Here is a 23762-nt window from a genome sequence, read left to right on the forward strand (position 1 = left end):
CTAAACTAAACACACCATTGATTATTTTCATGTTCAATTATTATTGATCTTATTGATTCATTGCTGCATCCTCTCATGCATCTCCTGTTAAACGCATGCTTGTCTGGGCAGATGTTTATTGCTCCTCTAATCAGTGCTGGACTCTGATTTTAGAGTATTTAATTAGTGGAAAAAACAAGCAATCACTACGGTGTCCAAATGCTCCATGAAAACACTAGGCAAAAATCCCTTGTGTTATCCGTTACACATGCATTTCAATCTGCTAAATCTAATCTGCGCTTTAGTGTAGAAAAGACCATGCAATTCATATAACAAAAAAGAAAAACATCTTGGATCCTACACCAACAAATCAGATATGCCTTTTAAAGCCACTGGAGATAACGCTGCTTTTATTTGTGTTGAATTTTGCTTTCTTCCCTATTTCTAATCTTACTATCCAGTATCAGTATACTACAAAAACACCATAATATAACCCTCAAATAAGTGAATGTATTCTGGCCACTGGAGAACATTCGAGCCACCTCAAGAACAAAAATTAGAATAAAAAGATGGGACTGGCAGGGGACTAACTTTGCCTGCAGCAGCTGTACTATTGCTTGGAGGCATTCGTTCCATTTCTCAGTACCTAAGGTCAGCCGGGCTGCTTCTGGCTAAAGTGAGATTGACCCAAATAATCCGAGGGCTGGCTTAGGTCTCCAGACAACCTACGCTGATCACAGCCATAGTTGTAAAAGAGTGCAGGTATGTTGCACAAGACCAAAAGATCTCGCTCTCATCTCCACCAGCAAATTCCATCTCTAAGAGTAAGACCATGCCTTATTCACAAGTAGTAAAACGAACGAAAGCCAGCTGAATTATTTAGCATCTAAGCATTTCAGCTTTCAGGAGGGAAAGTCACTATATGATAGAGGGAAAACAAACAGACCTGGAATAAAAGCCATGACCAAAAGTTGAAAAACATCAGAGATACAAAAGAGGCTGCAATGAGAAAAAAAGTGTTTGCATGTTCTACTTGCTCATAGCGCAAAAGAGGTCCAAAAATAACCTATGACATTCAATGGCCATTCAAAGTACTGTCATTGTTATAGAGGAACAATTACAATAATACAGAGCCTTTAAATCTACCGGATATACCGATATACCTAACGTCAAGTCAAGTGCACACTGTGAGATTTTTACCATCTGAAACTACTTTCAGGGATCACATATGAATTGCATCGCAGGACAAAATCAGTAGTTTTGGAGCGGTTAATGTAGCATGCAATGTTTAATCTGATTAAATGCTGATTTACACATCCACATCCTGTTGCCAACGGTCGCGGTCGCATATGGCACCAGAAGTTGTCATTGAAAATGAATGCGTTCATGTCATTTTGTGGAAAGCTCTACCCAAGATGTATATTGCATAATCTGACATAAAAGACAATTGCTGTCACAGTTTGCCTTTTATCCAAGATCTCGCTGCAGTCACATCCTACAATCTGAAAAGCAAAAGACAGTAGAAAAAACAAAAAAAAAAAAGTTAACATTATGCACTACAAGTTTCTGCAACATCCATGATTAGGCACTTTTGATTCTTTCAAAATGCCCGCTAGGTTGAATTGCTTCTCCATTCCACCATATATTCACATTTAAAGTTTAATTTGTATACGTTTTTTACTATGTTGCCCATCTGCATTGATTACCTGTGAACAACTCGATAAGAATTAATTTCTCTTATTAGCTCGAATTATGCATAATTAATGATGAGAGAAATGAGGTTTGAGCATGCGGAGAGCTCTGTCATCTATAATGAATGAGAGGAGTTCAGAGCCCAGATGGGTGTGTGATGTTGCCTGTGAGCACTTCCTGCGGCAGTCATGCACAAGGGAGAGAATTTCAGGTGGAGGTGAGAAGCCATAAACAAAGATACCTTTGTGAAGTCTGAATGATGAGGAGTGTGGTTACTGAAGCATACTGGCCACTCTCAATCCACATAGATTCCATTTGCTTTAAACTATTGCTAAAGAGCCATGAACAAATCCATTTGGTGGGGAATATTTAAGGTACGGTTTGGAGTACTTTGTCAAGTCAATGGCCTATGGACTTGCTTCTGCATTATTAGGGTTGTTAATAGGGTTAATCATTAACAACCCATATTAGGGTTGATTATATATTGCTGTTAATAATATCATTGTTCAGTGATTTAACAAAAGAAACATTAAACTTATGCATAAACTACTGTTTAAAAGTTGGATGTTCGTAAAATTTTTATGTTTTTGAAAAACTCTTATGATCAAGGCTGCATTTAATTGATAAAAATACAGTAAAAAGTAATATTGTGAAATATTATTACAACTTTGGAACGTAGTGAAATGCAAAACTTTTCACACGAGCTTGCGTTTGCGGTCTGACGCGTTCGCATGCTTTTGAAAGTCAATGGAACGAAAAGTGCAGTGTGACCGCCCCTTTACATCTCCTAAACTGACCTGCATGCACAAAAGAACCATAACAAAGATCAGATTCCATGTAGTTTGTGCTGTTCACACGGTTATTAAAAAAAAAAAAAAAAAAAAGGTTTTGGGCCACTTTTGACTACAGTGTGAATGTAGCCTAAATATCCTCCACAACTGACTGCTAACTGGCATTCAGGTCTGCCTCCATTCAGTTATCAACGTCCAACTATCTACAATCCAATCTATTCCCGTAGGATGAAATCAAATCCTGCCCTATAGTTAGTTTTCTCAATGCAGAAGCTGTTTCACTCGGATACACAGCACAATAGGGGAAAAAAAAGACTAATTGCAACTTCCATTTATGGCTTACTTTAATACCAATAATGTAATGATTAATCAGTTCTCATTCATTAACATTGAAAATCAATGACATTTGCCTATCACAGTGGTTCCCAAACTTTTTAGCTTGGAGTACCCCCTGAAGGGATTACCATCCTTCTGCGTACCCCCTCTCTTAGACTGCAGTCACACCTTTATCATTAAGGGACAATATTTGCCCCCTAAACTGATTTTCCAGTGCATTTTTTTGTGAATATGAATAACATTAAAATAATGTTTTAAATAAAAAACGTTCAATAGAGAAATATGCAATGATGGTAAAACTAAGTAAAACTTTTAAATATTAAACTAAAACCGCCAGTAGGTGGCAGCGAGTCACTGTTTTTATGAGTGAGTCATCGAGTCATTCATTCAGTAACGAAGCAAGTGGCTGTGAATGAATCATTGAATCACTGACTCTCACGATTCGTTCAAAGCCACAGAATTGTTCGCGAAACACAGATGTGTGTTGTAGTTCTGCTGTGGTTTTCGTTAGAACTATTGTTTCATTGCAAAAGAGAGTAAATATTGACAGTACTGTGTTTAAAATGTACGTTTTATTTTTTGACCTGTTGTATAATAATGTCACGTTTGCGGTCATGTGGATATTTGGGAACAATCGTTATCATCATTAAATACAAGAACAAGAAAGTTTGAGTCTTAAATCGAAATTAATTATCTGTGTCTATATTTGTTCTTCATACGAGTAAGTGCTAAATCCCCGATTTTCCAAAGGTGCATTGTCCTGAACGACAGTAATTTAGCACGATTTAAGGCAGCAGATTGCACTCAATCTATCATATGCATGCTGCTTCTGTGGATACAGTCATTTTTGACTGCAAATGATGAGGTAATTTGATTAAATGTACTGGATTTACGACATTTTGGCAGTTAGAAATACATGCTCGATTCTAATATCATTTTAAGGTAGAATTAAATGAACTACTCAGCATTTTGTTCGCGTTCCCCCTTTTGTCACCTCGCGTACCCCAGTTTGGGAACCACTGGCCTATTATATATGAAAAAATTTAAAACTTACGCAAAGAGGCAAAAACAGTCCTGTAAATGTCAATGCGGTTTATCCATATTACAAGATCCCAACTTTCAGTTCCAAAAGCAGAAAAAAAGAATCTCACACAACCATTTTTTACATCATAACCTCAAGATCAATCTATTTTCAAAGGCAATTCTGCTCCTCAAAGGTCAGAGTGTCTGGCGAGGCGAGACAGAGTGCCCACAGTCGCGTCTGACAAGTGAGACCCCACAGGGTCCAGCTGTGACTATTTGTTTCCCTCATGCCAGCGATCAATGGATGAAATCCCGCTATTCAGGGGTGAATTATCACTGTTCTCATGCTGAGCCGCTGCATTAAGCAGGAGAGATGAGGGGCTTGTCAGATCCGCAGGAACACCAATGCTCTTGAAGAGGAACGCGGAGGCTTCCGCATGCATTAATGTGCTTAACTCTATAACGGTTTAATCCCAGCATTAAAACATATCCAACTCTGGTTAACTAACTCTGAGGAGCCACCATATTATCAACAGGTTTTCCACTGTTAGCCACTCCTGTGTGTCAGATGCTTGAATGTACTTGAACTAAATACATTCTAGGTTTAATGTTTTATATCAGCTCGAAGGGCATTGCAGCAATCTCTAGTACAACCTGGACCTAGCTGTTGACGTCTATTAGGAGAGGAAAAGAGCCCTCTACTATGCAAACAAGTAGAACAAAATCTCAAAACATAGGTTGACATTACAAAGTGACACAATGTAAATTTGGAGGACACCATCGGGACATAGGCACCATTTTCTTATGCAAATAACTGAAACTGAAACGTAGTGACTCATTGTGTAGGATAAACTAGGAGGAATTCCAGAAACCAGCTCAGATGAAAAAGCAAGGACACAAGGTCAATACAACTGGAAGGCGATTTTAAAGCTTCACCATGCTGTCAGTTTTCATCTGTATCTTTACCCTGGACTTGCCTGATTCAAATGGGAAAAACTGGGTCTCAATCAATAGCGAAATTAATTTAATCAAGCCAACGCAAAGTCTCGACTCATACTGAGGGAATATTAGACTGGCCTGAAATACTCTAAAAGCACCCATCCTGACAGAAACAAGAAATGACAGCCTTGTTTATGCTTCTTTACAAGCTCATGGTAAACAATTTAACCGGTTACCTCAACCAAGATATTGAGCTGAGCTTGACTCAACCTGATTGATTCTCTACCACTCAAGCACAAAACCAGCTACACCAGCATCACTAATAGCATCACAATATATTCAACAGCTAAATCAATCAACATTTTTTGTGCATTTTTCAAGGCAAACAAAATTTCCCAATGTAATATTATAGTTTCAAAAAGATAGGTGAAAAAAAATCAAATCAACTTTGTTCCATCCAAACAGAACTTTGATAAGTGAGTAATAATGTAGGTAAAAAATGCTCGAAATTGCCATTAATCAGGGATGCACAAATATCAGCCACTGTCTATATTAGTTATTGGCCAAAGTTTAATACTAGTACTTCACTAAAGGGACACTGAGAGATTGAAGATTCAACCCTCTCTCTTGAATAGTGCATATCAGCATACATTATTGTGCCCTTGTAACTATAGTAGTCATCAAAAGCTCAAAACAATACAAGTTTTAGCTTACTATTGTCACTATAGTGCAACAGTGCCCGCCTCCTTTTTCAGTGACGCTGGTTCCGGAAGTACTTTTTTTTCCATTCATTTTCCCCATATGGATTTTAAAATAGTCTTTGTTAAAGAATTATAAGCCAAGAAACAAGCCAATCAACACTACAAACTACTTTAGTAAGAGAAAGAACTACAATGAAGCACTGCAAAGAGCATAAACAAATTAAAAACGATGGAGAAATATAAAACTACTCAATTACAAATGTTGATTATATGTATAAAACAATACATTTTAATTTTATTTCAGAATATGCATATATACAAACATTTCAGTATTTCGAGAGTGTAGGGAGATTAACTAGTTTATGTCATTCGCAGTGCTTCATGGGAGTGGGCGGGGCTATTTTGGAGTGTGTTGATTTTTTCGACTCTGACTGGTGTCATTTTCTGTACAGCAACATGTGCAATGTAGTTTTTCACCAGGAATTCCACTGCTTAATTATTTAATTGTAATTATATATATTAATTATATAAGCAAATGCATGGATTAACAACCTCATAGTTTACAGTAGGTCTGTCTTTAAAAGGTTTACAAGTTATCATTATCGTGTTATTTCCTTACAGTGAAAATGTTTTTACGTCGTTATCACGTTTCTTATGTTGCAACATAAGGAATGTGATAATGATGACCAACCTTGCACTTTCACTTATGATATAACTTATCCAGTTTATACATGTAAACAAAAAAAATGCCCTCATCATGTAAAAACATGTAGCTCAATTATGACTGAACAGTCTGAAATACAGGAAATACAATGTAAAACACTTCCCAAGAATATTAAGATAATGTTAATATTGGCCAAAAAACAGGAAATGCTGACTGGAACTTATTTAAATACTGGCTGACTGAATAAAAAAAAAAAAAAAAAGGAAATAAAGACAAAACATGAAGAGTGAAATGGGGAAAAGTGAAAAAAAAGAAAAAAAAAGAAAAGGCAAATACTAGTGAATCCTGGCTTGAAACACTGGAATACTGAAGGGAATGCAGTCTTCCATACTGGTTAAATACTGGCCGAAACCAGGAAATACTGGCTGAAAATACAGGTAAAGCTCACTAAAAAACTGAAAACACTGACTAATACTGGCAAGGTTGACTGAACTAGTACTGACTGAAATATTAAAAAGCAGACTACTGACTGGAATACAGAAAAACAGGCAAAACTTAGTGAAATGTAGGTAGTGCATACTGCTTAATAAACTGAAAAACTGCCTAAAATGATAGAGAAAGCAGGAAATACATACTGAAAAACAGGGAACTCACTAAAAACAAGGGAATACGGACTGCAATACTCGGTGAAACAGAGGCAGTACACTGAAAAGGCAGGGAACATGGTTTAAAGCAGCAAATAACAGGTAACGTTTTCTGGAATATGGTGAAAACTGACTGGAAACAAAAACTGACGGAAACGTAATGTTGCCTACATATTGACAACAGGGAATGCGAACTGAAACACTGAGCAAAACAAAGAGGACTAAAATGCTGCCGGTCAGTCATCGGCGAATGACCGACAGAATGAATGAGCGCGCGCCCTTGTGTGAGTGACAGAACTTAACGTTACGTGTCCATCAACCGTCATCGGGTCAGACCATACAGGTTCGACAACAAGCATCGCTCACGTGCACTTCTTTATCGTATTACAACATTGTATTTTCTTTATTGTTTGTGGAAATGTTTCCTGAAACTGAGACTGCCTCTAACAGTCCCCTTCTCAAGTCACCGAGACTGACATATAACTAATGTTATTAATTTGGTTTCGCTAACGTTACACTGGGAAAGTTATTTATTTTCACGACAATATCCGACATGGTTTCCTTCGAGAGTGTGAGGAAAGAACTGGAGTAACTTATACGATAATAATAAAAGCATACCTCTTTTATCTTGGCTCTTTTAGCTTTAATGTCAGGATCCGCGGGCTCGTGCCCTGTTGCTCCAGGCGGCCGCACGTACTGAACGAACGGCAAACTGTCATCTTTCGCTCCTTTGATCTGTCCATTTTGCGCAACTTTCTCCTTGTCGCTGATAATGTCTTGCTTGATCTCGTCCGGCCGTTTCTGTAGGGTGTCCTTAGCCTCAATCAGCGCCTTTTCGTGGTCTTTTCTAATCTTGGCCAGGATCTTCTCATCCTTGCCCGTCCCGGTGCTCGTGTCACTGACCGTACCTGTGCGCGTCTCTGCCTCCACCGAGGACGAGCGGAAGAAAACTCCGCTGAGCAGCTTAGAGGAATCCGGCAAGAAGAAGATAGCTCCGAAACACAGGGTGATAAAGGCGCTGAACACTAAAAGCAAGATAAATTTCTCCGTGAGCCTGAAGGAGGTCGGGCTGGCGGACTTCCTATTCGGAGTGGCCGTGAAAGGCAGAAGAGAAGCTACAGGCATTTTCTTCTGCGTTTAAAACCCCGACTAAATAGGCTCAATTCTACAACAAAGTAACTCCCCGATCACCTTGACCTACGCTGCTTACGGTACCTGTTACATTGAACTCAAGGTGTCCGAATAGAGCACGATAGATCCTTTGAAATAAGTTGATCCCACTGTGCGAACGGAGGAGTCCCACCACCTCAACTGATCACGCCTGAAACACATCTGTGTAAAGTCTCGTTGGCGGAACGGAAGGAATGGCAGAGATCGGTGATTGACAGCGTGCCTTGGCCAATCGCTTTGTGGCGCCGTTGCACAAGTTCGCTGTGGGCGTGTCTTCCGGATTTAAAGTACAGAGGCGTGATGTCTTGTTCTAACTTAATTGGTTATGGACTGGGATCGTTTGTTCGTTTATGTGACATGACGACATAAAAAGGCTTATGGAGATGTAAGGATTGGCCAAGTTAGGTTGTTATTTTTTATTATTGTTACTATCAATTAATCAAAACCCACAATAACCTTTAGCTTTAAAAAAAAAAAAAAAACTAGCTATATTTATGACTTAGCTATAAACTTGACATACTGTGCATACTAGCCGAGGATTTCCTGGAACTCGATTACAAAATAAACACACAGTCTGACAGTAATCGTTCAGCCTTGACTGTGTTTTCCAAAGCACTGGCAGCAGGAACATTGTTCTTTAACAAGAATGAGAACAACAGGAGACAGCTGCTTCATGCATGACATTTTTAGGGTTAAAGCTTAAAAACTGTTTTTAGAGTTTTCACTTTCGTAACAGTAGGTTGCTCCTCATATCTGTAAAGTCGTTGTGTTTTTTGGGGGGGTGTGTAAGGTTTGGTGGTAAGCTCATGCTTTTAAGTCAGTGAGTTCATCTGCCAGTATCAGCAGTGGTGGGGTGCGCAGCTGTTGTCTTTGCACTCAGTGACTGTGTGCTATATAGTGACTTTGTCAGAGCTCCAGTGCAACAGCTCTGACAGTTTAAAACAGTCTATCCATATGTTCTTTTTTATTCTGATTGATAGAATCCTTTTCACTCCAAGTAGCAGCTCCATTGTGTTTTGTCTTTTGTTGTTTTCTTATTGTTAGTTTATATATGTGACCCTGGACCACAGAATCAGTCATAAGGGTAAAAATTTTAAATAAATAAGCTGAATAAATAAGCTTTCCATTGATGTATGGTTTGTTAGGACAGGATAATATTTGGCCAAGATACAACTATTTTCAAATCTGGAATCTGAGGTTGCAAAAAAATCAAAATATTGAGAAAATCGCCTTTAAAAGTTGTCCAAATCAAGTCTTTAGCAACACACTCCCAAATATAAATTTTTGATATATTTACAGTAAATTTATAAAATATCTTAATGGAACATGACCTTTACTTAATATGTAAATCTTTACACAAAACTCTGGACTTCTGGTTGTACCTAGGATTTCTAAGTCCACTAAAGGATGGGAGAGCGTTTTCACATTTGGCTCCTAAACTCTGGAATAGCCTTCCTGATAATGTTCGGGGCTCAGACTCGCTCACCCAGTTTAAAACTAGACTAAAGACGTATCTCTTTAGCCAGGCACGTGCACACATAGACAAAAAGGGCTTGAGCACCTGCCCTTTTTCTTCCTCGAGAGAAAGTGCCCTTTTTTCCTAGGGTGCTTTTTGTTTTTTGTTTTTTAATAAATTAATATATATTCCTGTTTGCGCACAGCTTCCCTGTCAAACAAATATATTTACTGAATAAAAAAAATAAAAAAAAATACTATATCAGGTCGGCTTTGTCGAGTTCAGATGCCCTCACTCCGCGACGCGCCATTCATGCCCGCACGGCGCGCGCACGCACGCTCGCGTGCCCCGACCCACCCCACCCCACCCCACCTAACCTCGAGTTTGCTGCTGGCTGAAAACTTGTGACAACTATTCCCGCGAAAATGCAACTGCTGTCTGGCGATGAGAAGCGAAAAAGAAAAAAGCCCTAGATGGATGCATCCCGTGCATTTCTTTCAGGTAGGCTAGCCTATGTTCACAAACCTGAAAGTTTTGGCTATTTAAGGGTTATTTATACATGTAACGCTGCATTAATAGTTTGACCACCATCAACGCATCTGCCTGATTTGATACTAATTTATGTTATATTATAATTATTTTACTGTGCTATGCATTGCGTTTTGAACCATGGTGAAGATATCTGTAGGGCTGTCAATACCAGAAGAGGAGCATTCCATGGACGCACATCCATGAACCGCATTATTAGACAGTTTTCTAAGGATGCATGGTTTATTAAAACTATTTAAAAATCATAATACAGCATTAGCTACATAATGCTATTCTTAAATCTACGCTTACACATGATAATACGTCAATAAAAGTTTAAACCCTCACTCTGTCTTTGCATGTTTGATGTCCACATATTCTTGTTGAAGAAATTACAGTGACTGTAGCATTTCTATCACAAAGAGGTGGCCGAATATTATTATTTAACTAATAATATATTTTTAATCATGGTTGGCTTTGATCGTGGATTTGATCGTGCTGTGCTGTTTAACAACAAAAATCAGCACGCTTTTGGCGCCCTCTGCAGGCATTTGTTATAATATATAATGCATTAAGCATTAACAGTTCAGGAAAACAAATTATTGATGTGTTTAAATATGCAGATTAGCTTGTTTTGGTTATTTTAGAATATATCTACAGATGCAAACAGATGGAGAGTAGTAGGCTTAAAACAAACACCATCTAAATGTGTAGGGTTAGGGTTAGGGTTGAGTTTTCTTTCCATTAGAGTAAAATACATGGCAGCAAAAATGGACCACAATCTTAAAATTGTCCACTTCATGAAAGAAGTGTTCCAATAACACCAAAAAATGGCAGCAAAAATGGACCACAATCTTAAAATTGTCCACTTCATGAAAGAAGTGTTCCAATAACACCAAAAAAAAAAAAAAAAAATTAAAATGATTTATTGATTTAAACAAATTATTAGCAAAACTATGTCCCTCTCCTAGGTGCAGTCATTTATTCTAAATATATAGCTTGAAAATAGTTGTTGTTGACTTCTCTTGTGATAAACCTAGTGAATACTAATACTCTTACTAATACTTACTAATACCGCATTCATCCTTCCCTCGATTGCAACCAGTCGTCCTGTCCCTGCAGCTGAAAAACACCGCCACAGCACGATGCTGCCAGCACCGTGCTTCACTGTTGGGACTGTATTGGACAGGTGACGAGCAGTGCCTGGTTTTCTCCACACATACCGCTTGGAATTAAGGCCAAAAAGTTCTAACTTGTTCTCATCAGACCAGAGAATCTTATTTCTCACCATCTTGGAGTCCTTCAGGTGTTTTTTAGCAAACTCCATGCTGGCTATCACGTGTCTTGCACTGAGGAGAGGCTTCCGTTGGGCCACTCTGCCATAAAGCCCCGACTGGTGGAGGGCTGCAGTGATGGCTGACTTTCTACAACTTTCTCCCATCTCCCGACTGCATCTCTGGAGCTCAGCCACAGTGACCTTTGGGTTCTTCTTTACCTCTCTCACCAAGGCTCTTCTCCCCCGATAGCTCAGTTTGGCCGGACGGCCAGCTCTAGGAAGGGTTCTGGTTCACCTCAAATGAAGGTGTAGAACCATCTCAAGGATGATCAGAAGAAATGGACAGCACCTGAGTTAAATATATGAGTGTCACAGCAATGGGTCTGAATACTTAGGACCATATGATATTTCAGTTTTTCTTTTTTAATAAATCTGCAAAAATGTCAACAATTATGTGTTTTTCTGTCAATATGGGGTGCTGTGTGTACATTAATGAGGAAAACAAATGAACTTAAATGATTTTAGCAAATGGCTGCAATATAATAAAGAGTGAAAAATTTAAGGGGGTCTGAATACTTTCCGTACCCACTGTATATATATATATATATATATATATGTATGTGTACAGGTGCTGATCATATAATTAGAATATCATCAAAAAGTTGATTTATTTCACTAATTCCATTCAAAAAGTGAAACTTGTATATTATTTTCATTCATTACACACAGACTGATATATTTCAAATTTTATTTCTTATAATTTTGATGATTATAACTGACAACTAAGGGAAATCCAAAATTCAGTATCTCAGAAAATTAGAATATTACTTAAGACCAATACAAGGAAAGGATTTTTAGAAATCTTGGCCAACTGAAAAGTATGAACATGTACAGCACTCAATACTTAGTTGGGGCTCCTTTTGCCTGAATTACTGCAGCAATGCGGCATGGCATGGAGTCGATCAGTCTGTGGCACTGCTCAGGTGTTATGAGAGCCCAGGTTGCTCTGATAGTGGCCTTCAGATCTTCTGCATTGTTGGGTCTGGCATATTGTATCTTCCTCTTCACAATACCCCATAGATTTTCTATGGGGTTAAGGTCAGGCGAGTTTGCTGGCCAATTAAGAACAAGGATACCATGGTCCTTAAACCAGGTACTGGTAGCTTTGGCACTGTGTGCAGGTGTCAAGTCCTGTTGGAAAATGAAATCTGTGTCTCCATAAACATGGTCAGCAGCAGGAAGCATGGAGTGCTCTAAAGCTTCCTGGTATATGGCTGCGTTGACCTTGGACCTCAGAAAACACAGTGGACCAACACCAGCAGATGACATGGCACCCCAAACCATCACTGACTGTGGAAACTTTACACTGGACCTCAAGCAACGTGGATTGTGTGCCTCTCCTCTCTTCCTCCAGACTGGGACCCTGATTTCCAAAGGAAATGCAAAATTTACTTTCATCAGCGAACATAACTTTGGACCACTCAGCAGCAGTCCAGTCCTTTTTGTCTTTAGACGCTTCTGACGCTGTCTGTTGTTCAAGAGTGGCTTGACACAAGGAATGCGACAGCTGAAACCCATGTCTTGCATACGTCTGTGCGTAGTGGTTCTTGAAGCACTGACTCCAGCTGCAGTCCACTCATTGTGAATCTCCCCTACATTTTTGAATGGGTTTTGTTTCACAATCCTCTCCAGGGTGCGGTTATCCCTATTGCTTGTACACTTTTTTCTACCACATCTTTTCCTTCCCTTCGCCTCTCTATTAATGTGCTTGGACACAGAGCTCTGTGAACAGCCAGCCTCATTTGCATTGACCTTTTGTGTCTTGCCCTCCTTGTGCAAGGTGTCAATGGTTGTCTTTTGGACAACTGTCAAGTCAGCAGTCTTCCCCATGATTCTGTAGCCTACAGAACTAGACTGAGAGACCATTTAAAGGCCTTTGCAGGTGTTTTGAGTTAATTAGCTGATTAGAATGTGGCACCAGGTGTCTTCAATATTGAACCTTTTCACAATATTCTAATTTTCAGAAATACTGAATTTGGGATTTTCCTTAGTTGTCAGTTATAATCATCAAAATTAAAAGAAATAAACATTTGAAATATATCAATCTGTGTGTAATGAATGAATATAATATACAAGTTTCACTTTTTGAAAGGAATTAGTGAAATAAATCAACTTTTTGATGATATTCTAATTATATGACCAGCACCTGTATATATATATATATATATATATATATATATATATATATATATACGAATCAATGGCTGCATCTGAAATCTCATACTTCCCAAATACACAGTAGGTGAAAAACAGTAGCCTATGTGGCAAATTCACAGTAGGCTACTCATAAAAGAATAGGCAAAAAGTACCCGGATGACCTACTTCTTCTGGCGAGATTCTGAAGTATTCATTCAATGGACACTTGAGGACACAGTTGAGGATTTGCGAATGGCAGTGAACTGACTCTGGTAGGTCACATGATAATGACAACATAGCAAATGTAGTATGTCCAGATTACATTCATAGTACTTTTAGTGGTTGCAAAGTAAGTAATTATTCAAAATAATACCTACTCACGAGAGTATGCGATTTCGGACGCAGCCAATGATTCAATGACTCATTCATGAATGAATCAACTAAATGAATGAATCAATGATTCACTCATAAAGATGGTCACTTGTCGCCACCTACTTGTGTAACTATGTAATGTGGCGAAAGAGTCAATGAATGCAGACACAACCAAGTGGAGTGAAATAAACAGTGAAAAGTCCCAGTTTCACTGCTATGTCAAAACTCTTGGTCTTAATGAGTTTTTAATAAGTATTTTTTTTTGACAGTTTTTCTGTAAAATATCTAAAAATCCCTAAAACTAGATACACTTGAGAAGCAACTGTTTACGATATTAAAGGGATAGTTCATCCAAAAATGAAAATTTGATGTTTATCTGCTTACCCCCAGCGCATCCAAGATGTAGGTGTCTTTGTTTCTTCAGTAGAACACAAATGATGATTTTTAACTGCAACCGCTGCGGTATAATGCAATGCTGTATAATGCAAGTCAGCGGGAACTTGGACTATAAGAGTAAATAAAACACGACAGACAAATCCAAATTAAACCCTGCGGCTCGTGACGACACATTGATGTCCTAAGACACGAAACGATCGGTTTGTGCGAGAAACCGAACAGTATTTATATCAATTTTTACCTCTAAAACACCACTATGTCCAACTGAACGAATCGAGTGATGAATGCAGTTGGACATAGTGGTGTATTACTTTAACTAGAAAATTAGACAAAAATATGACTTTTTGCAGTGTTCCTGGTTGAAATGGGTTTCATTTTGAGCATGCTTAAAGAAGGATAAGGAAGAGCAGTAAAAAAAAAATAAGGAGAATGTTTTGTGAGAAAACAGCAGGTGTCATCTATAGGAAATATTACTGTAAAAGCACATGGGACGTGCAGTCACATTACCTGCCGCAGGAGTTCTCGCACACAACATTTCAGGGGATTTCAATCTTGTCACTTCATCATAACAGCTTGCTGTTACTCCCAAAAACATAAGGTAGTGCATGGAAGTTGAAAAGGCTTTGCATTATGGGAGACATGGTGTTGAAGTAAAAATGAATTGGAAAAGTGCAGTCAGGTCTGAAAGAAAGAGAATACGACAAACTCAACAAGTTCTTCCACTACACCCGCTTTAATTCCTTTCTTGAATGAGCTAGATGTTTCTGTTCGCTCAGCAGGTCTTTCAGGTCCTTTGAGAGTGACGACAATCCAGGGACACAAATATTTTATACTAAAAGGATCAAGTTACTTTACACTAGGATGATTATGTGCACAAAATGAACCTGCACAAAAAAATTATGATGTTTATTGTGTAATTACTTAAATGCCTTTCCCAAAAATTCTTCTGAACAACGTGAACACTCTTTTTAATGACTCAAAAAGGAAAAACGGCACCATTTTTAGTGATCATTTAAATGCAATTCATCAAAAAACAAAAACCTCCCTTTCTGCTCAGCTTGTACCTGAGGTCTTGGGGGAACGTGTGCATTGCATGCAGCTCAACACCTGCTGCTGCACACATCACCTGTCATTCACCGGGTTCTCAAACACACTTCAGCTGATTTACCGTCTTCAGCTAAACTGTATCGTTCACAGTTTGCACTTCACTTGTCATCAGCTGCTAAGATGAAGCTTTCTAAATGTTGCGTTTTTTTAGACGGTTTGAAAGAACCTTAATCATACAGCTCAAAAACATTTAGCTGATTTATGATGCACAATAAGCCGAGGAAATGAAAATTAGTCCATGTTTGTTTCGCCTTTGAGGGAGTTTCTATGGAAGCCATATGGTGTCTATGCACCTGCTCAGCATAGGCAGGCATGCAAATAACAACGGCCTGCAGCTTCTAAACAGGAACGAACAAGCCTATCAGGTAATGCCATGAAATGTATAACAGAAAACGAGAAGGTGTAACAGAATAATGACTCACAGATAGTGAAATTGTAAATTCAAATTATGTAGCCAAATGTGGAAATGCAACAGCATGCATTTGATTATTTAAATTCTGTTAAATTCATTTGGCTATATAGAGTGAAACTATCTGTGTGCATCTATTACAGTGAGAGTGAGAGAAATGTAACTGAATCAGCACTGAGGCAAAAAAGAAATTTCAAATTCTTATGTGACTGAATTTTGGCCTTTCATTTCTCTTTAATGTCACATGCCTGCTTCACTCTGCTATAGCCATCGGCCAAACAATGAGGAATGACTCTCTCTCTCTCTCTCTCTCTCTCTGATCAGCTTAAGATGTGTGACACACAGACTTGCTCCTCTGGTTGTTGGCTTGACCATGCAAGAGATTTGAAAGCTTTAATGAAATATGAATATATCCAAACAAATATTGATTTGTGTGCCACATGTATTTAGAAATGTTCACATTTTGTTTCCACGTGTTTACATAAACAAGCACGTGCATGTGTGCACGTTGGGGTTCCGTTTTTTTTTTTTTTTTTTTTTTATGGGGACTTTCCATAGACATGATTTTTTTTTACTGTACAAACTGTATATTCTATCCCATAAATCTAACCCTGCCCATAAACACAACCCTCACAGAAAACTTTATGCATTTTTACATAAAATAATAATAATAATAATAATTTATTATGATTTATAAGCTGTTGTTTTTCATCATGGGAACCAAAAAATGTCTGATTTCTGGTTTTGCCATCTTTGTGGGGACATTTTGTCCCCATAATGTAGGGTTTACCAGGACCACACACACATAAGCAACACTCACCTGCCTGTTCAAAAGTGGGATCAGTAAGATTTTTTGATGTTGTTAAAAAAAAAAATCATACTTTCATTCAGCAAGGATGCATTAAATTGATCAAAAGTGACAGCAAACACTTGTTTTTCTATTTCAAATAAAGCTGAACTTTCTATTCATCGAATCCTGAAAAAAAATTGTCATGGTTTCCACACACACAAAAATAAGCAGCACAACTGCTTTCCAAATTGATAATAATAAATGTTTTTTGAGCAGCAAATCAGCATGATCATGTGACAGTAATGATGCAGAAAATTAAAGCTGCAGTCTGTAAGTTTTGCCTCTTTGTCGCCATCTCTGTTGGAAACCTACAATTGCAGTTATTTAATTATCTTCACATCAGTTGTGCATCAGCACGGCTCCTCAGCGCAGATGAATCTAATGCTTTGAGGAGAATGTGTGGCTAGTCTTGGAAGTATGACCAAAATAAGAATTTTCATCGGAGAATGTCATCTGAACAAGTAAGTAACAAATCTGCCACTTTTGTTCTGACCAACTGAGGAAAAAAACAAAACATTACAATAAATCACGCTGCCATTGGTGATTAAATCTAACGATCGTTTAGCTCAGATCACATAAAACCGTGTAAATTATTATCATTGTTATACTTTGTTTTCAAATTATTAATGTTAACAACATCAGCATTGCGTGACTATGTGTATTTAGTGTGTATTAGTGTTACCTGTAGATTTCAATTTCTGTACAGTCTAATCTCTAATTGCCCATTTGTCATACCTAACCTCCCCGTTTCTTTTGAAGCCAATACGGAAGTGACTTAAACTGCAATTGATCGACTGGCCGCTAGGGACAGGCTCCAAAAGAGCGCAGAATCTCATTGAGCCCCATGTTAAAATGCCCAACTTTACAGCAGAAAAAAACATGTTTACAGCCTGGTACAATAAGTGGTTTTGGTCTATACAGCTAATTTTGCTCTTCATGACAACTGTGAGGGGGGTGATTTTTTTTATAACTCATCTGTTTAAATTATATTAAACTTTAAAGTTCTGCATAATTAAGGGCGCAGCCACTTTAGGCTGGCTTTAGGTTTCAAAAGTGCTCTTATTTTTCGTCCATATTTTTTTTAGAGACAATGGTCATACCATACAATCCGCCATCAAAATGTTAAGTTTCATTATTCCAGCTATACAGTTATTTTAAATTGTAATAATATTTCACATTATAACCGTTTTAAAATCTTACCGACCCCCATCTTTTAAATGGTAGTATACGAAATAGTTTATTTTTTCAGTGTTTTTGGAATAAAAAATAATTACTAAAACCTCAAATGAAACTGAAAACTGAAAATCTAAAAATTAAATTAAAAAAAAATAATAACAGCTAAAAAATTAAAAGCTAATGATATGAATAAAAACGGCAATGGTATATAAATACTACTAAAATAACACTACAATGTTTAGGCTCTCAATGAATGTTATCTGTTACAAAGAAATTTATTTTTTGTATACATTGTGAGGGGGGAGGGGGAATCACTGGATCTATAGAGGTTAAAAACCCACTGCCGTATGGTTATTGCATACTGCTGACTTTGCGGGGCTTATTCAATAAACATGACCAAGAAACCCTGCTGCAAGTCAGCAGAAATCCCACACATCCACTGCCTAATTCAAAATACACTTAACAGCTTCCCTCTCAAAGGATAAATTCAGATAAGACTTCCTTTCTATTGACACATCTTGCATACAGATCCCCTTGTTTGACTTCCTAATTGACATATCCATCATATAATGTCATTTACTTTGATAGCATAACAAATTGTTGACATTCCTTGTCCTTGATCTACTGGCTATCATTATATTACTGGCAGGTCATTTGAAATTATTTCACTTTCAAATGAGATAATCCACATAACAAACTCATCCTTTGATTCATGGACAACATGAATAAGCATTAAAGGGTCTTTGGCATTTGTGTTGATAACCTCATTGAAACTACATTCCTCATTAACAAAAGGTCAAACAAATTCCAGCTTCAAAGACAAGTGTTCAACACCGTCAGGACAAGACAAACAGGAAGCGCCATACATTAGCACAAACTCATTAATAAATCAGCCGCAGAGTTTGTGTGCTTGCATTTATGTGTTTTGCATGGTTAATATGCATTTTCCACTCCAGTGAGCAGTACACACCTCACTGCACTGACTGGACTGCATATCAGCACAACGCAACATGTGCATGACGGTCGGCAGGTGCATCACTATTTCTCCATAGCAGAGTGACTGCTAAATAAACGGCTTCTGCTATTCTTAGCTCTATTTATGCCATATCAGATAATTCACAATAATGCTGAATGCTTGTGCTATTAGGAGTTAGCGGACTGTTGTTTGGCAACAGGTGAAGCTCGTTGTTACACTTGCATCAAATGGCCATTCATGTGCAGAGGAGAGAGAGAACAGCACACAGTAAACCCTTGAAACAAATAATACTAAGTCAAAAACTAAGTCAACTGCTTCTTGAATTCAACTCAATGATTTTTATAATAATATCTTGAATAAAACTAATAGCCTATAATGAAAGACTGTCCTCTTTCTCTTTTTTTTTTTACAGGAGAAAAAAGTACATTGGCACTTTCATTATTAATGAGAGAAGTAACCTCATGAACGAATCGTTCGTTTGACTCAAATCTTTTTAATGAATCAGACGATCCAGTTCACAATATACTCAATGGCTGCATCTGAAATCTTAAAAATGCTTCCTTTGGAGTATGCATTCCAAGGTAGGAAGGCATCAATCCAATGTTAGCTTTACTTCCTGTCTCCTGAGATACCTTCATCTGATCGATTTTTCGAAGGCAGTATAGACGTATTCTTCCCTGCCTTTGATATTCCACAATCCTGTGCTTTCCATTCTGTGACAGTTGAGCAAAAAACAAAGAAGGCATCTGAAAGTAGGGCCTTAAAAACATCAGCCAATCGTTTACTCGATCATCGCGTAAACAGTTGGCCCTCTGGCTTGTCAATCACTGCCGTGACATTCCTTGTGAGAGACGTGCGCGGATTGGCCCTCTGGCTTGTCAATCACTGACATGACGATCCATGTGAGAGATGCGCGACTGCGAGCTCCAGTAACTTTCCACACTCCGCAGGCGCTGCATGCAATGTTTTTGTCAGGAGACAGGAGTAACAACTGCAGATTATGAGTCACCTGCGGTGAGTCCGACATAATGAATCCACGGCTTTAAGTCGCGCACACACTTAACGATTGTTAGGCCGATTATGAATGTAAATTGATACTTATGACTGATCGCGCTCAAACGCGTCCAGTCAGAGCCAGTTGCTTTCAGTCTGCGATTACAGTCGGTGTTCAAATTCCATGTGAAAGTAGATAAATCTGCTTCAGGGCAGGAAACAATCGCTGTATGTTGAGCACAGTCAGAATGTTTTAGCTAGTCGTTAAATGTGTGCCCGGCTTAATAACACAGCGAATGCCGGTGGTAAACACTTGTGTTCCGATACTCGTGCACGAGTTTTGGGAGGCGTTCCCTCTAAATGAGCTGTGAAGGAGGGGGGTTGTTCTTACCCATGCGCTCATTTCAAAAACTCAGTCGACAAAAAGAACCTCTTTAGCACCTTTAAGTAATGACTTAGTAGGCAGCATTTGCACACAAAGGTAATTCACAAAACTGAAACGGCAGCGTAGCCGTTTAATGATCTACAACAAAATAGCGCAAGCCTTGGTGATAACTAAGCAAATATTTAATTACTACAGTAGTAATTTCTCACTAGAAATGACATCAGAACTGGAAAATATTGGTCAAAAACATACATTTACAAACAAACTGACCAACAACCGCAACTGTCAGATGCTATCTTTATTTTTTATTTTTTATTTTTTTAGCTCAACTGTCACAGAATGGAAAGCACAGGATTGTGGGATATCAAAGACAGCGAAGGATACATCTATGCTGCCTTCAAAAATCAATCAGATGAAGGAACTGTATCTCAGGAGACAAGAAGTGAAGCTAACATTGGATTTGGACGTGCCTTGATGCCTTTCTACCTTGATTTACAGCTCACTGGAGAGGAATAATGGCAAATTTCAATCTATCCGCCATATATGACTTGTAATGTAGCGTCATATACTTACACGAAACATTTCTGCTGTCTGTTATTATAGACTGCAAAGTCCTCAATCATGTTCATTATCTACTATTGATAGAGCCTATTCTTTTGTGCACAGCAGAAGAATTACATTCATTCTGTCGGAATGACGTAAGAGTAAGTAAATAATGATGTTCTAATTACAATAAAGCCAAATTCCTTTAAAAGCACACATAATAGTTGCATTCAGGTTATGAATTGCATGTCAATAGAATGACGTGCGAAATCGCTCTTGTGTCGCTAAAAGCCTGCTGGACAAATGCTTGCAGCTGTGTTTTCGCACTTTTGTAGAATCAATAACGCTCACATACCAAGAGCGTGGATATGTAGGTGTTTTTTTTGTCTTCTGTGGAGCTGCTTATAACTGAATTGAACTATTTCATGAATTTTACAGCCATTGGACTGAATTGAATCAATACCGAACTGACTTCAGCTTACTAATGACACAATAATACATACACCGATCAGGCATAACATTAGGACCACTGACAGGAGAAGTGAATAACACTGATTATCTCTTCATCACAGCACCTGTTAGTGGATGGGATATATTAGGTAGCAAGTGAACATTTTGCCCTCAAAGCTGATGTGTTAGATGCAGGAAAAATGGGCAAGCGTAAGGATTTGAGCAACAATGGCCAAATTGTGATGGCTAGATGACTGGGTCAGAGGATCTCTAAAACTGCAGCTCTTGTGAGGTGCTCCCGGACTGCAGTAGTCAGTATCTATCAAAAGTGGTTTACGTATGGGGTTGCATAGCCGAAGACCAGTCAGGGTGCCCATGCTGACCCCTGTCCACCACCGAAAGTGCCAACTGTGGGCACGTGAGAATCAGAACTGGACCAAGGAGCAATGGAAGAAAGTGGCCTGATCTGATGAGTCACGTTTTCTTTTACATCAGTAGATGGCTGGGTGCTTGTGCGTCACTTACCTGGGGAACACATGGCAGGATGCACTATGGGAAGAAAGCAAGCCGGCGGAGGCAGTGTGATACTGTGGGCAATGTTCTGCTGGGAAACCTTGGGTCCTGCCATTCATGTGGATGTTACTTTGACACGTACCACCTACCTAAGCATTGTTGCAGACCATGTGCATGGAAACGGTATTCCCTGGTGGATGTGGCCTCTTTCAGCAGGATAATGCACCCTGCCACAAAGCAAAAATGGTTCAGGAAACAACCAGTTTGAGGTGTTGACCTGGCCTCCAAATTTTCGAACATCTGTGGAATGTGCTAAACAAACAAGTCCGATCCATGGAGGAATAGAATGTTTTTATATATATATATATATATATATATATATATATATATATATATATATATATATATATACACATTCTATTGCAGTGAGAAATTGGGCCTCGCGCAGAACTTTTAATTCAAACTATTCATTCGCACTAGCATAGACTGCAGTTCATGGTAGGCCTATATTAGTCACACTGATTCGAATGCGTGTTCCATGCTAATGTGTCTTGAATGGATAACCTCTAATAGACCTTCTTAATTCCACTAAACAGCATAAGATAAGACCACCCTTCTGACTTTCTGAAAAGTGTCCAGGCTGACATGCTGCCGCTCTCATCGGAGACAGCGCGACGTGTTTACTTCTCCTATCAGGAATGTCTTCTCCTCTTTATGAGGCTGTCGCTTCGCTTTATTTAAAGAGCTGCCTCTCCTTTCTGTCACCCGTGGCTTGTGATTTTTCATTGTGATAGCACAAAATTAACTTCTGCGTGATGAGCAGTGTGGTGTAACGTACCTAAATGCAGAGCCGGTTTATTTACAAGGATGGGCAGACGTGAATAGTAATGAAAGCAAACCTGGAGGCTTGCGCTCACTTTAAGTTGCAGAGCTTTGCTGAAAAATGAATCAAAGAACTGAAAGAGGACAGGTGCAAACACTTTATGAGGCTGGCGCTGAAGCAGATCTGGTGTGCTTTGATATGGTACAAAATGATCAAAGTTAACATGGCTTTCCCTATCTTGCGATTTACTCGACTTCATTTGCATTCCTTTGATTCTGAAATGGTCTGTTTGTTTGTGAAATAGTCTATTCATGAGAAACTGCCTCAATACAGACATAGTTCTGCCTCCTCTTCACAGCAGCCCAATTCCAAAACCATAAAAACAAGTAATTCGAGTTTAATTATTAACCTTGTGTATGCTATAAAATGACATAACAGCAGTTGACTGTAATAGGAATGGTTAGGGATTTCAGTCAATAACTAGGCAACTAGATCACATGATATTATGAGTGATTCAGCTGAATGACTTTCTCATTCTGTTTAATAGGCCTACTAGAAAGAAATATTACCAAAAAAATACTAATCCAAACCTAGAGAGTCATTATAATATTGAGATGTTCAGCCAACAATATTACAGTATCAGGGCTGGAATAGTAAAGAGGGGAACTTATCCTTGGGACAGAGGGCTTGAAAATAAAAATAATATCTTATTTATCATCATGAATAAATATGACATGGAGAATATAAAGGTTCCCAAGGTGCTCAGACTTGGATTTATTAAAAGTAATGAAGTGTTCCATTATAAATGGGCGTGAATAAGCCAAAAGCACATGAAGAAATTATTCTTTTTAATTTTTATTTAGCCTGTTAAATTGTTTTTTGATGATATAGGATTTTAGGATGATATATATGATTTTCAACCTACAGTTGCAATAACATTTTAAAGATTTTTGGAACTTAGGGCACGTATAAACGACAAAGATGTACTAAAAACATAAAAGTTTTCCTTTGTGTTTTTCGTGTACAGATGACAACGTTGTCAAAATGATCCACGAAAACAACTAAAAACGCTGTATTATGCTGCCAGGCCAGTAGTTGGAGATATATATAACATTCTTTGAATGTTTATTTGTAATATATATATATATATATATATATATATATAATTTGATTTTCATACTTAAGACTGAAAGCTGCATTAAGGAAAAAGGTAAAACAATAAAATACATATATAAAAGAAATCTGAAGAATAGAAAAAAATAAACGTTTTCCAGACAGCATTAATGTGACCTTCACATAACAAGTAGAAAAATAATATATATTGGTTTTAATAAAAATCAACCCAGGGGACATAAAAGTGCCAATAGTTAACCA

General features: G+C 38.2%; 1 protein-coding gene across 2 annotated transcripts in view; it reads right to left on the minus strand.

Moving 5' to 3' along the window:
* man1a1 (mannosidase, alpha, class 1A, member 1) overlaps window positions 1–23762 on the minus strand; it is a 163010-nt gene that overhangs the window by 132582 nt on the left and 6666 nt on the right. The window contains exon 1 of one of the 2 annotated variants that reach the window (XM_048207394.1): window positions 7388–8147. The exons of the other annotated variant lie outside the window; for it this stretch is intronic. Coding sequence (XP_048063351.1) covers window positions 7388–7894 — 507 coding nt within the window. The 5' untranslated portion in view covers window positions 7895–8147. Of the gene's footprint in view, window positions 1–7387; window positions 8148–23762 lie in introns of those variants that run through there. 2 annotated transcript variants of the gene reach the window in all.

This window comes from Megalobrama amblycephala, linkage group LG11 (assembly GCF_018812025.1).
Source record: "Megalobrama amblycephala isolate DHTTF-2021 linkage group LG11, ASM1881202v1, whole genome shotgun sequence".
NCBI classification, from domain to species: Eukaryota; Metazoa; Chordata; class Actinopteri; order Cypriniformes; family Xenocyprididae; genus Megalobrama; species Megalobrama amblycephala.